This window comes from Chenopodium album, chromosome 4, assembly GCF_948465745.1.
Source record: "Chenopodium album chromosome 4, dcCheAlbu1.1, whole genome shotgun sequence".
Lineage (NCBI taxonomy): Eukaryota > Viridiplantae > Streptophyta > Magnoliopsida > Caryophyllales > Amaranthaceae > Chenopodium > Chenopodium album.
In genome coordinates, this window is record NC_137837.1 from 72160402 (window position 1) to 72172443 (window position 12042).

Sequence of the window (12042 nt, forward strand, 5' to 3'; positions counted from 1 at the left end):
TATGGGCAATGTTATATTTAAAGAAGTTTGTTTTATATTTTGTACAAATCAATAGTCAAAATTTTGATACAAATATAAAAATAAGGCTTTTTTTTAGTAAGTTGTTTTGGAGGGAAAACTCTTTATATTATATTGCCAAGTGTCATTTTAGGTTCGCCTTTAGTATAATGTAATTGATTAATTCTAACTTATTTATTGTTGTAATAAAATTACTACTAGTATAAACTAACCAAACCGACCTTATTTTTAACTACTAGTTAGAGAAATCCCAAAAAAAAAAAAAAAAAAAAAACTAGTTAGATTAGATTAGATACATTCATACAAACACACAAGATCAAGTTTTTGGATTTTAAGTTAACTATTTTTGCTTCTTAATTAATGTTATTTGTGTCATTTAGAAACAAATGAACAATAAGTAGGGAGCTTTTGTCAAAAAAAAAAAAAAAAACAATAAGTAGGGAGGAAGAAAGTAAGGACATGTATTTGATGAATTATTTTGATCAAGTGGAGTGTTGTTTATGATTGCTTGTGATTCAAATATAGTTTCTCCACTTGTTCTACTTATTAACTCTTAAATTCATTTAATATGTTTCATAGTGTGGACATAATACACGACTAACACGAGTCATTGTAAGTCATTAGGGTTGAATATCTTTTAGGTAGAAAATCGGTGTTAGACTATAAGAACACTTATACCAATCTAGCCGAGGTTGGTCGAGTATTAAATGTGCTTTAATAAAATTCATAGAAGAATTTTTAAGTAAAATACTTCGTCCGTCCCATTTATAATAAAAAGTAGAAAATATTACTCCGTATATAATAAAAAAAAGTAAGTAATGATTTTTTTGGTATATGTGTATTTTATATGAGAAAGATAAAAAGTAAGTAATAATCATGTGCTATTTTTAGAAACAGACACAATATTTTGGGACACTCAAAAAGAAATACAGACACGAAATAATGGAATGGAGAGAATAATAGAAATTTAAATTATTAAGTGTATTAAATATTGAGCGATTTCTTCCTACTCCATTAGATTAAAAGTGGTATGGAGTACTATTATAATATAACTTAGATTAGTAAATTCTTCTTCAAATTATAAAGTTCATTATCTATATTCAAAACTTTGAATGTGATGCCAAATTAGCATTGAATACATCTAACTAACTTTAGTGTTACCTTATTGTAGGCACGAAAATTTATATATGTGCCACGTCAGATATGTACGGGTCAAAAGTCAAATTATTGACTCGATGTTATGTGACTTTTTATTTGAATTAATTATTTTGGGTGAAATAAATTATTTTAACTCATTTTAATTATTTTAGTTAAATGGTTTATTTAATAGTGAAAACCTACTGAATGAGTTAGGGCATATTCTGATTTACTGAACTGGACTGATTAGAGCTAAACTGAACTGAACATAATAGAACTGAAATAAATATTTTATGAGAGAAGGAAATTATGAACTAAATTGAACTGAAATTAAGCTGAAGAAAAAACAGGCCCTTAAGCTTTTTATAAGTAAGTCATGATAACCAAGTCAAAAGCCCAACTCCAATGTATATCAAACGCACCCTGAGAGCACTATCACCAGGCCCGTTTCTGAGGAATTGGTGGCCTAGGGGGGAATAGAAAATATGGGGCCCTAATTAACTAATGTTTGAATTTATTATTATATTAGGAAAAAAAAATTGGGTGTGCAAAATGAATAACTTACATAACCACTTAAATTAATGCATAAAAAATTATTAGCGCATAATAATAGTTTCTACATCAATATGCTCTAACGTATGTAATACTCCGTAAAAAAAAAACCGTCAAATTAAATATTAAAAAAAATCAGTCACAAACTTTTTATTACAAAACGCAATGCGACAATGCAGAATGAGCAACACCTATAGTTTCATACGAGTAATTTTTAATGACACAAATTAGACGTTAAGTAAAATTGAGTTATACATATTTATAAATATAAATATAAAAATTAGAAGCCTATTTCTCTTTATTATGTGAGTGATAAATGTCTCTCCTCCTTTTTCTTCCTTTCTCTCTCCAAAACCCTAGCCTCCATTGTTGAATTTTGAAGGGGCTTCCATCGATTTTAATAGGTGGAAAGCCTCAATCCTTGTTTCTTTATTGTTTCTTTAGGTTTATAATAATGCTTCCTCCTTTTGGGAGGAACTTTTCTCCCTCGAAAGAAAGGGTTTCTGATCTCCTTCGAAAGACAAGGGTTTTTCGACCTCCTTCGAAAGACAAGGTTTTTCTCCTCTTTTCGAGGGAGAAATTTCTTAGTTTTGAATCTATGGTAGCAGATCTAACTGATTGTCGTGAAATTATTTCGTTGGTGAAAAAGTTATCAAGTCTTCGAATACGAACAGATGAATCAGAAGTGTTTCTGGAAACAGAATGCTCCTGGGAGTCTTAGGGTAGTAAAGGTGATCAAGATGTCCTAGAACTATATCCAATGTATGTCCAAATTTCCCTCAGCTACGCCTTGCTGTCCGAGAGCTACGCCTTGCTTAAGTCAGCGAACGTATTTTCTAGTGAGAGAAAGTAGAGAAAGAAAGAGTACTTTAGAGAGATAAAGTAGAGAGAGAAGATTAGAGAATTAGGAAAAAGTTACCATCATCAATGATTGGAGAGCTATTTATAGATGTACTTTCAGGTGGCAGAAGTTGTACTTTATTGGACAGATTAGGGGTAAATCCGTACTTTGCTCTGACTAATGATGGGCTGGATCATGGAGGGGTATTTTCGTAATTCCAGGTCACTGGGCTTAGGACAATGGACTAGGCCCAAACATTTAGCCCCACACGTGATGTGGGAATGAGATCGCATGAAGTTCGGATATCACGCGGAATAGAGATGAAAGAAGTTGTCACATATGTTGAAGTAAATCCCGAGGTGTACCTGAGGGATAAAATGAGCCCCAAGGGTATCTGAGGGCTAAAAAGAGCCCCAAGCGACTTGCAAGGGTGAAGACCAGCCCCAAGAAATGCAAAGAAGGTACTTTAATTCAGATGATTGAGCAGTTTTGAGAGCTAAGCCTGATGATGGCTTAGGGATAACTGATGAAATTTCCATTTTTAGAGATATTTTCTTCAGGCCGAGCCCCATGTATTTTGCTGAGGGCATTTCTTATTTCCAATTTTGACTGAGCTAGGGATTTCTAGAGATAATGATGATGATTCCCTGCTAATTAAGCTAGTAATTAAGCTTAATCCTTCAATGGTGAGTTCCTGGGCTCAAGCATCACTTAGGCCCATTTGAACCAGGGTTTTGAGGAGTTTCCATCTCTTTAGCTTGAATCATATGAACCCCCACTGTACTTGCATTTGCTTCTCACTCCTCATTTGCCTTAGAGAAATTCTCAAAAAAAATTCTCCCAAATTTTCTCCCAAGTTCTTTGAGAGTTTGAGTGTTCAAGTCACATCACCCAATTTCATATCAACAAGTTCATCCAAGTTCATCAAGATCTTCAAGAGGTATGTGAAAATTCTTCACTTTTGATTCGAATTTGTAGACCCCAAAGCATGTTTAGGTGTTTATGTACTTGAATTTCTGAATTTTGCAATTATTTTTTGGGGTATGCCTATGAATTTCGGCTATGAATGTTTGGATTTGGGGGGAATTTGCTTGGTAGGAATTTGAATTTCGATTTAAATTTGGTTTTCGAATTTTTGGGGGTACATTGAGCTGAATTTCGGGTTTGAGTGCGGTTTTATGTGATTGATTTTTTATTTATTTTTTTTTTTTTTTAAATTTTCGAGGATATGCTTGGGTGAAAACTTGACTGTTAAGCAGGAATGCCGGGGGGGAGTGAGAGGAAGGCACCCCGGGTCGGTTTAGGCCGAGGGTGTATATATGCGAATGCTGAGGGGTTAGCCTTGTGGCTGAGGGGCGTGATGGCTGGTTACCCTGAGGGATTCGGATTGTAGAGAGAGAGAGAAAGAAGTAAGGCCGAGAATAGTGTCGATGGCTGAGGGATGTGCGAGAGAGGCCGAGGGGGTCAAGGGTGTGCCGAGGGGTAGCACGCCGCACAGCCGAGGGGGGTGCTGTGCGGCTGAGGGGGTAGGCGCGCGACGAGAGAGTGAGGGGGTAGGCGCGCGACGAGAGAGGAGAGAGGGAGCTGAAGGCTTGGCTGGGCGTGCTTAGTCCGAGGGGGCAGGTGCGCAGGCCGAGGGGGGTAGTGCGCGGGTTAGCACTTGCCAAGCCCTCGGCATACGCGAGAAAACCCGAGAGAGCGCCTAGTCGAGAGAGGCGCGCAGCGAGAGAGTGCCGAGGGGGTTCTCACGCCCAGCTATCGGCTTTGATTCGGAGGGGTTTAACTTAGAATTTTGTAAGTTTTAAGGCTTAGCGGAGAGAGATAGAAACCAGCAAGGTCGGGGGGGGGGGTATCTGCCTTGCCGAGAGGGTAAGGTGAATGCCGAATGGGTGGCATGAGAGATTGACGGGGTAGGCTTAGCCGAAAGCTTGGGGCGAAGGCTGAGGGCCCATGTTGCAAGGGCTGAAATGCTTTGCTTCGAGAAGCTAGACCGAGGATAATGCCTAGGACCTTGGGTGTCTGGGTCGAAAGGGTAGGATGCCTTGATCGGGGGCCTTTTGTGTCTGGCGCGACCATAAGGGTTGGAGGAATGCATTCACCACTCGGAATCCCCCCTTAGGCGAAGATGCTTTACTCACTCTATTTAATTAAGAGCAATTTGCAAGCGACTAGCCGAGGGGTTAAACTTAGGAATTTTTAAGTTTATCATTTTTGAGTTTTGGATTTTGATGGGTAGGTGGGTTGAGAGATTTTTGAGCTAAGTTAAGAGTTTGCAGGGTGGGGTAAGCCGGAGAAAGAGAGGTCGAGGGGGTTAGTGAGGAGAGTTGATGCTTGCTTTTGGCTGAGAGGGTCACTTGCTAGGCTAAGGGCCTTGGTGAGGGAGCATCGGGTTTTCTCTTTGGGTTTTTAAGCTAGGAATTTTTAGCTAAGCTAGGAGTTTTAGGAATTTCTCCCATACTTGCATGTGTTTTTCACCTGGGCTTGAACTTTAATTTTCTAACTCTTAAATTCTTGTTGCTAATGCAGGAGTATTTCTCTCCGGGGTACACTTGATTTTGCCTCGAGAAATCCTTTCGGCCTCTCTGACTAGTTGGTGAGCCTTCAATACTTGGTTTTTATTCTCTAAGTATCATGTCTCCATGCTTAGTAATTGTGTGCCATTTTTTCCTTGTATGCTTGCTTGTTCCTCGGCTGCGCTTGTGATGATATTAGGCTTAGAGGTACGCCTGTTGTATTTTTGTATGTACATTGAGAATTCCTCGGGGTAGTCTTGAGTTGAGCTATGCATGTATCATGAACGACCAAGCGACTCAAGATTACCTTGACTCTCTCCCCGGCCCTTCATCTTATGATTTGTTTAAGGAAATTTGGGCGGGGGGAGTGCTTGTAACAAATGTAATTGGTGGTAGTGTTGATTCTTCTGTTCCTTTGGGTGTGCCTTATCCATGTGTGCCATCCCCACCCCCCGAGCATGATTTAGGATTTGATTATTTTTTGCCTCCTTCCCCTTGGGAAGTTTCTCTTGCACGTGAACCGACTTCTAGAGGTTCTTTGAACAGATTGCTTATTGACGGAGTGGTGACAATGTCAAGTGAGGATGATACTTCGGCTTCACTTGGGGCGCCGGTGGCCTTTAAACCCCCTGTTAGGAGAGTTAGCCCTTCTATGTGTTACCCCTCCACTTCTTGGCTTAGGTCTTTGTCTGAGGGTACTAGACATTTGCAGACTAAGTACCATATTAGGGAGCCTTTTCTCATTTCCCCTCCTGGGGGTGATAGCACTGTAGATAACCCTCCCCCGGGGTGTATAGCTGTATATAGGCAATGTTTGGACAATGGGTTGAGATTTCCGCTACACCCTTTCATTGAAGAGTTGTTGATCGAGTATAACCTTAGCATAACTCAGCTTGTCCCTAACTCTTGGTTGACGATCAATGCGTACATAGCCACTTGTAGTTTACTTGGAGCTCCTTGTACCATAACCGCCTTTAGGAACACACATAGGATTCAGGAGGTCCCGGGCAATGTAGATAGCCATGGGTGGTATGATTTTCATGATAGGGAGTTCTATCTCACCATAAACACCAAACCCACGAGTCAAAAGGGCTTTCGCCATACCTTTCTCTTCATTTACCATGCTTGGGGTTGGAGGGTTCCCCGAGATCATAGCGGAGTGCCTAGGGTTGGCTTGAACTACAATGTTCCTGCCATGGAGGTTGATGAGGCCGTGATGGCCGTTTGGTTGCAATCCTATAAGGAAAGAGGGTCCAAAGAGAAGCTTCCAACCATGTGGATTCTGAAGGATAAACACTTTCAAAAAGAGCGGTTTTTGAGTGTGGTGGGCTTGAGCCGCACCTATGATAGTGGTAGGATTTATTTTTGTTTACTTATGTTTTTTCCACTTCCATGCTTTCTCCTGGGCTTTGTTGTTCACTAACATATTTATGCAAATGATGATTTCAGGCGTTGCTTTCAAGCAGTTGGCAAAGAGATTTCAGAAGAAGATGTCTGAAGTGAACTTTCGAGCTGCCAAGGTCAAGTCTTCTATGAGGAAGGGGGACATGAGTGTTCCTCCCCCTCCCCAGGTATGCCTCCTTCTTTGAAGTTGGTTTCATGAAAAGTTGATTTTTTTTTTTTTTTAACTTTACTTGTGATTTGTTCTTTCAGAACCCGAAGAATTCCAAGCTGAGGAGGAAAACAGCTGGGAGGGGAGAAGGATCCTCCCAAGCTACCTCCAACATGGAGATAGATGATTTGGGGTCCCAGCTTGTCTCTCCGACCGGCTCCACTCATATCGAGCTTCTGGAGGCCGAGGGCTTTGGAGATCGAGGAAAGCAGCCTCGGGAGGAGGAGAGCGAGGAGGAAGGGGGGGGGGAGAACTACGAGGACATGACCCCCTACTTCCCTGACTCTCTCCTCGGCATCACAAAGAGGGGTCGAAAGAAGACCGTGAGGCAAACCATGGTCCGATTTCCTTCAGCGAAGGATATCGAGGTGGTGGAGAAGGACCCCACCAAGGCTATCTACTCGGCCTTTGATGGCGTCTTGAAGGTATACTTTGCTAAATAACGTCAAATTTTCCTATCTTTACTTTGGTTGCAACTAACAATCATCTTCTTGTCTTTTTTGAAAATGTAGGCCGGCGTGACTTTGAGTGTGCTCGCCGAGAAGTACCGGAGGGGGGCCATGGAAGATGTTGAGGGTCTCCGTGCCAAGCTTTCGAAGGCTAGGACCGAGATCCATGGCCTTAAGGAGGAGCTCAACTCGGCTCTGAAGACGGTGAAGACGGCCAAAAAGGAGCTTGCTGATGCTCAGGAGGCCGGGACATCCCGCATTCAAGCCCTTGAGACCCAGCTCAAGGAGGCTAAGGAGGAGAAGGAGTTGATTGCCAAGGAGCTGAAGGAGAGGAAGGACGACCTAGCTCAGATGAAGAGCGACCTTGCTGAGGCTCAGAGGAAGGTGGAGCTAAGCCAAGAGGAGGTGATTGCTTAATGGAAAAAGACTCTGGCTTGTGCTGATTTCCAATCCGAGATTGGATATATGGCCTTTGAGGCGGGGATTGAGGATGCCCTGACCCATATGCAGGTTTCCTTTACCTCATTCGGTCTCCAGGATTCATATTCGAAGGTACGTGACAGGGTAGAGTCGTATCCCCTAATCAAAAATAATTCCTAAGTCCTCTAACTAAAGTAGATAGGGAAGTAGGGTCGATCTCCACAGGGAAACAAGTCTTTTTAATTCTAATTAATTAATATAATCTAAATTATCTAAGTAACCAATATTTTAAATATGATTTCTATACTACGAAGGGTGAATTTAGGGAGAAAAGAATCAATAATAAAGAAACCTAGGGTCACAGGTTCACCAATAATTAATATTCCGGGATAGAACGAAATAATTAATAATTAACAATGCATAGATAATATGATTAACAAGCTCTCGCAATTTATTAACCAACATAGATTTAACAGGCTCTCGCAATTTATTAGACCTAAGTTCCTATTAAAAATAGCCTTTAATATTAAATCAACATCTGCTTGATTCATCAATTCAATATTGCTAAACATTCACAATCTAATTACATCTGCTCGATTCATAATCTAATTGCAAAGAATTAAAACAATTCAATAGGAAATTATCATGCAATATCAACAATCAATAATAACAAACTATCCCCTCATATTAATTATGGATCCCCATGAACCCTAGAATTAAACTACTCACTAATCATCATAACTAATCCAATCAAATAAACAATTAAAAACATAAACAAGAAAATAATTAAAATAGCTGAAATAAAAGAGGGAAGAAATTGTACCAAAACAAATCTGGAATTAATGAAAGAATTAAGAACAAGAGTTTTGAGAGAATTCTAGAGAGAGAAAAATACTAAGTAGAGAGAGAAAGTCTAAGAGAAAGAGGTCATTAATTAACCGTACAAAACAAATATATATCTCTCCTAAAACACGAATTAAACAAAGATTAATCAGGTTCTAACAAAACACGCGCCCGATCGGGCGAAGGGGACGCCCGATCGGGCCCGCCTTTTTTCCTAAGCCCAGACTATTTTGCCGCGCCCGATCGAGCCTACGCTCACCCGATCGGGCGTGCCTCTCCTTAGCAGCTGATATGTGCGCAGCTCGCCCGATCGGGCGTAAGCTTACCCGATCGGGCGTAAGCTTACCCGATCGGGCCCGGCTTCATCTTGGAGGTTTGGACTTCGATTTGGGCTAGATTTCTCGGCCCAATCCATATTTCCTCTCGGGTCTCGAATACATGGTCCAATTGCCTCGGGCTCCAAAAATGGTCGTGCTCCTCCAATGCTCGTAGTCGCTTCATAAAAATCCCGGGAAAATGCTCCAAAGGTGCAATTCCCTGCAAAACTTAACCAAAACTACGAAAACACTAGAAAACACATATTAGTAAAAAAAAGTGGCCCCAAAGGGCCAAAAACACTACTAATTATGACCAAGGGACGGGGGTAAAATACTATATAAAATGGACACATCAGTACGAGGCAAGGTCAAGGACCTCGTTCGGGAGGCCGAGGAGGAGGAGCAGAGGAAGCTGCTTGCTGAGGAGGATATGACCGAGGAGTAGCTTCTCCAGACCTTGGCTTTATCTTCACCTATTTCTTTTAGGATGTCTTCTTTTTTATGAAACTTATGATGTTTTTTGTTGGAAATTTTAGATTTCTATCTCGGCTTGTATATTTGCACATTTGACTTTTACTCGGGCTTTTCTTATTGTAGTAGATTTTATGTACTCAGCCTCCAGCTTGTTTTTCGTTTGATACTTGTTTTTTGCTTGCTTACTCACCCCTAGGGGCCAAAAAGAAGCCCCTAGGCTTTTCTAGTAACTTAGGCGTAAATGAGGGCTAAAACGAGCCTTATGTTATTGTGATCATTCTGGGGCTAAACGAGCCCAAGTTATAATTTAACTAAGTAAACGGACTAGGAGAGCTAGGCTATCCCTGCTTGTTATAACGAAGTGAAAAACGATTTTGGGGCTAACATAAGCCCCAAGTTATAAGAGTTATGTTTTTTCAACCTTTTAAATTAGGCTGGGGGCTGAACGAGCCCCAAGTTATGAGTGATCTTTCGGCCAGGACACTATCTCAAATGATTGAGCATAGGCTAGCATCTTGCCCCAAACATTGGAACAAACTTTAGCGTTTAGCGAACCGAAATGCCTTATGCCCGGCATGCGGTGCTATGAACGTTGGTTATGCTAATGAGCGATATAGAAGTTTCAAAAAATAAACTAAGTAGAAAACAAATGCAAAATAAATGGGGCAAACATCCCAACCGGGGGTTTTTTCATTATATTAACAAAAATATGAAAGTCATTACAATGATGCGCTATATTGAAGTTGATCTCCTAGCATCGGCTCTTATTGCCCCTAGGGCATCATTGTGATGAAGATGCTTTAAACATAAAACCTCCGGAGGTTGTCTGCATTCCATGGCCGAGGGAGGACCTTGCCATCAGGGGTTTGTAAGCGAAAGGTTCCCGGGCGAACTATCTCTGTAATCTTGTAGGGGCCTTCCCAATTGGGGCTTAGCTTGCCCAATGCCGGGAGCTTGCCCGCAGCTTCATACTTTCGGAGCACCCAATCACCTTCAACCAGGGGCCTTGCCTTGACTTTTTTTGTTGAAATAACGAGTTATCCTTTGCTTGTATGCTATAGAGCGAAGCAAAGCATCTCCCCTTATCTCTGGGAGTAAGTCCAAGGCCAAGGGCTTCAACTGATCATTCCGCTCGGGGTCATAGAAGGTAACCCTGGGGGATGGGATCCCAACTTCCACGGGGAGTACAGCATCACTCCCATATACTAAGGCAAAAGGAGTCTGCCCCGTAGCTTCTTTTGTTGTGGTACGAATGGACCATAAGATCCCGGGCAAGTCATCCACCCAAGACCCCTTTGTGCCTTCCAGCATTGTCTTCAACCCTTTCAATATTGTTTTGTTTGCCGCCTCTGCTTGGCCATTGGTCTGGGGTCGGCACACAACTGAAAACCTTGTCCTGATTCCAAAACGCCCACAATACTCTATGGTTGGCCCGCTGTTGAATTGTCGGCCATTATCTGAGATTAAGATGCATGGTACCCCGAAGCGGGTGATGATATTCCTCCAGATGAACTTCTGAACTTGTTTATCAGTTATAGTTGCCACCGGCTCAGCCTCAACCCATTTGGTGAAGTAATCCACCGCTACTATCAGAAATTTCCTTTGTCCCGAGGCTACGGGGAATGGTCCTAGGATGTCCATGCCCCAACGATCAAAGGGTAGGACTGACTGAATACTTGTGAGAGCATTGGCCGGAACATGGGGCATGTCAGCAAACCTTTGGAATTTTTCACACTTCTTGACAATTCAGGCAGCATCATCCCTCAGGGTTGGCCAATAAAATCTGGCCCTCAGCGTCTTTCCAGCTATAGTCCTTGCACCTTGATGACTACCGCATGCCCCCTCATGAATTTCTCTAAGTATATAATCTCCCTCCTCCGGGGTTATGCATTTTAGCAACGGATGAGTGAAAGATTTTTTGTAGAGGATCCCATCATGAAGTAAGAACCACTCACTCCGCTTTTTGATCATTTTGAAGTCGGGGGTGTCTTCGGGCAGCTCCCCCTTCAAGCATTGAACGATTTGATCCATCCAAGTTTCCCCTCTATCAATGTCCATGATATCAAGCTTTTGGGTACTTGGCTTCTCTAACACTTCCCACATGATGTTTCGGGGGTTTATCCCCTCAGCTGAGCTTGCTAATCGGGCAAGAGCATCAGCTTGCTGGTTCTCTGAGCGGGGAATGGTGCCTGATCTCGAGCTTGTCAAATGATTTCGTCAAGCCTTCAGCCTTTTCAAAATAGGCCTTCATGTTCTCTTCTTTTACTTCAAATTCCTTCGTCATTTGCCCCACTATGAGCTGAGAATCTGAGCATACTTGAACGGATTTTATTTTCATGAATTTGCATAAGTTCAGCCCCAAGATAAGAGCCTCGTACTCAGCTTCATTATTTGATGCATGGAAGGCAAACTTTACTGCATATTCAAACTTCTCTCCCTCCGGGGAAATGATGACTAGCCCAGCTCCACTCCCGGCCTTACTAGACGACCCATCCACATAAAGAGCCCAAGGGGCGGAGGTGTCTGTTGGAGTAGGCCTATGAGCGTATTCAGCTATGAAGTCGGCTAACGCTTGGGCCTTAATGGCCTTCCGAGGTTCAAATTCGATTCCGTAATCAGCTAATTGATCTGACCAATCTGTCATTCGGAATGAGTGATTTTTGCTCTCTAACACTTTCTTGATTGGTTGACTGGTGAGGACTTTGATTGGGTGTGCTTGAAAGTATGGCTTCAGCTTCCTACTCGCCATCACTAAAGCGTACACCACCTTCTCTATAAGAGTATATCGGGTTTCAGCTCCCCTCAGGGCATGGCTGACAAAATAGACAGGTACTTGGCCTTCATCTCTTTCAGCAACAAGGACCGC

The 12042-nt window shown here is 41.9% G+C and overlaps 1 protein-coding gene across 1 annotated transcript; it reads right to left on the reverse strand.

Annotated features, from left to right (window-relative positions):
* Positions 1–10922: 10922 nt before the first annotated feature.
* On the reverse strand, positions 10923–11279 carry LOC145628102 (uncharacterized). Its single transcript, XM_081680426.1, has one exon. It carries the CDS (start codon positions 11277–11279, stop codon positions 10923–10925), a length of 357 nt encoding a protein of 118 aa, XP_081536552.1.
* Positions 11280–12042: the final 763 nt, after the last annotated feature.

What these genes read in the sequence shown, in the direction of transcription:
- LOC145628102 (XM_081680426.1), bottom strand. Translation starts at nt 11,279, where the DNA reads ATGTGGGAAGTGTTAGAGAAGCCAAGTACCCAAAAGCTTGATATCATG.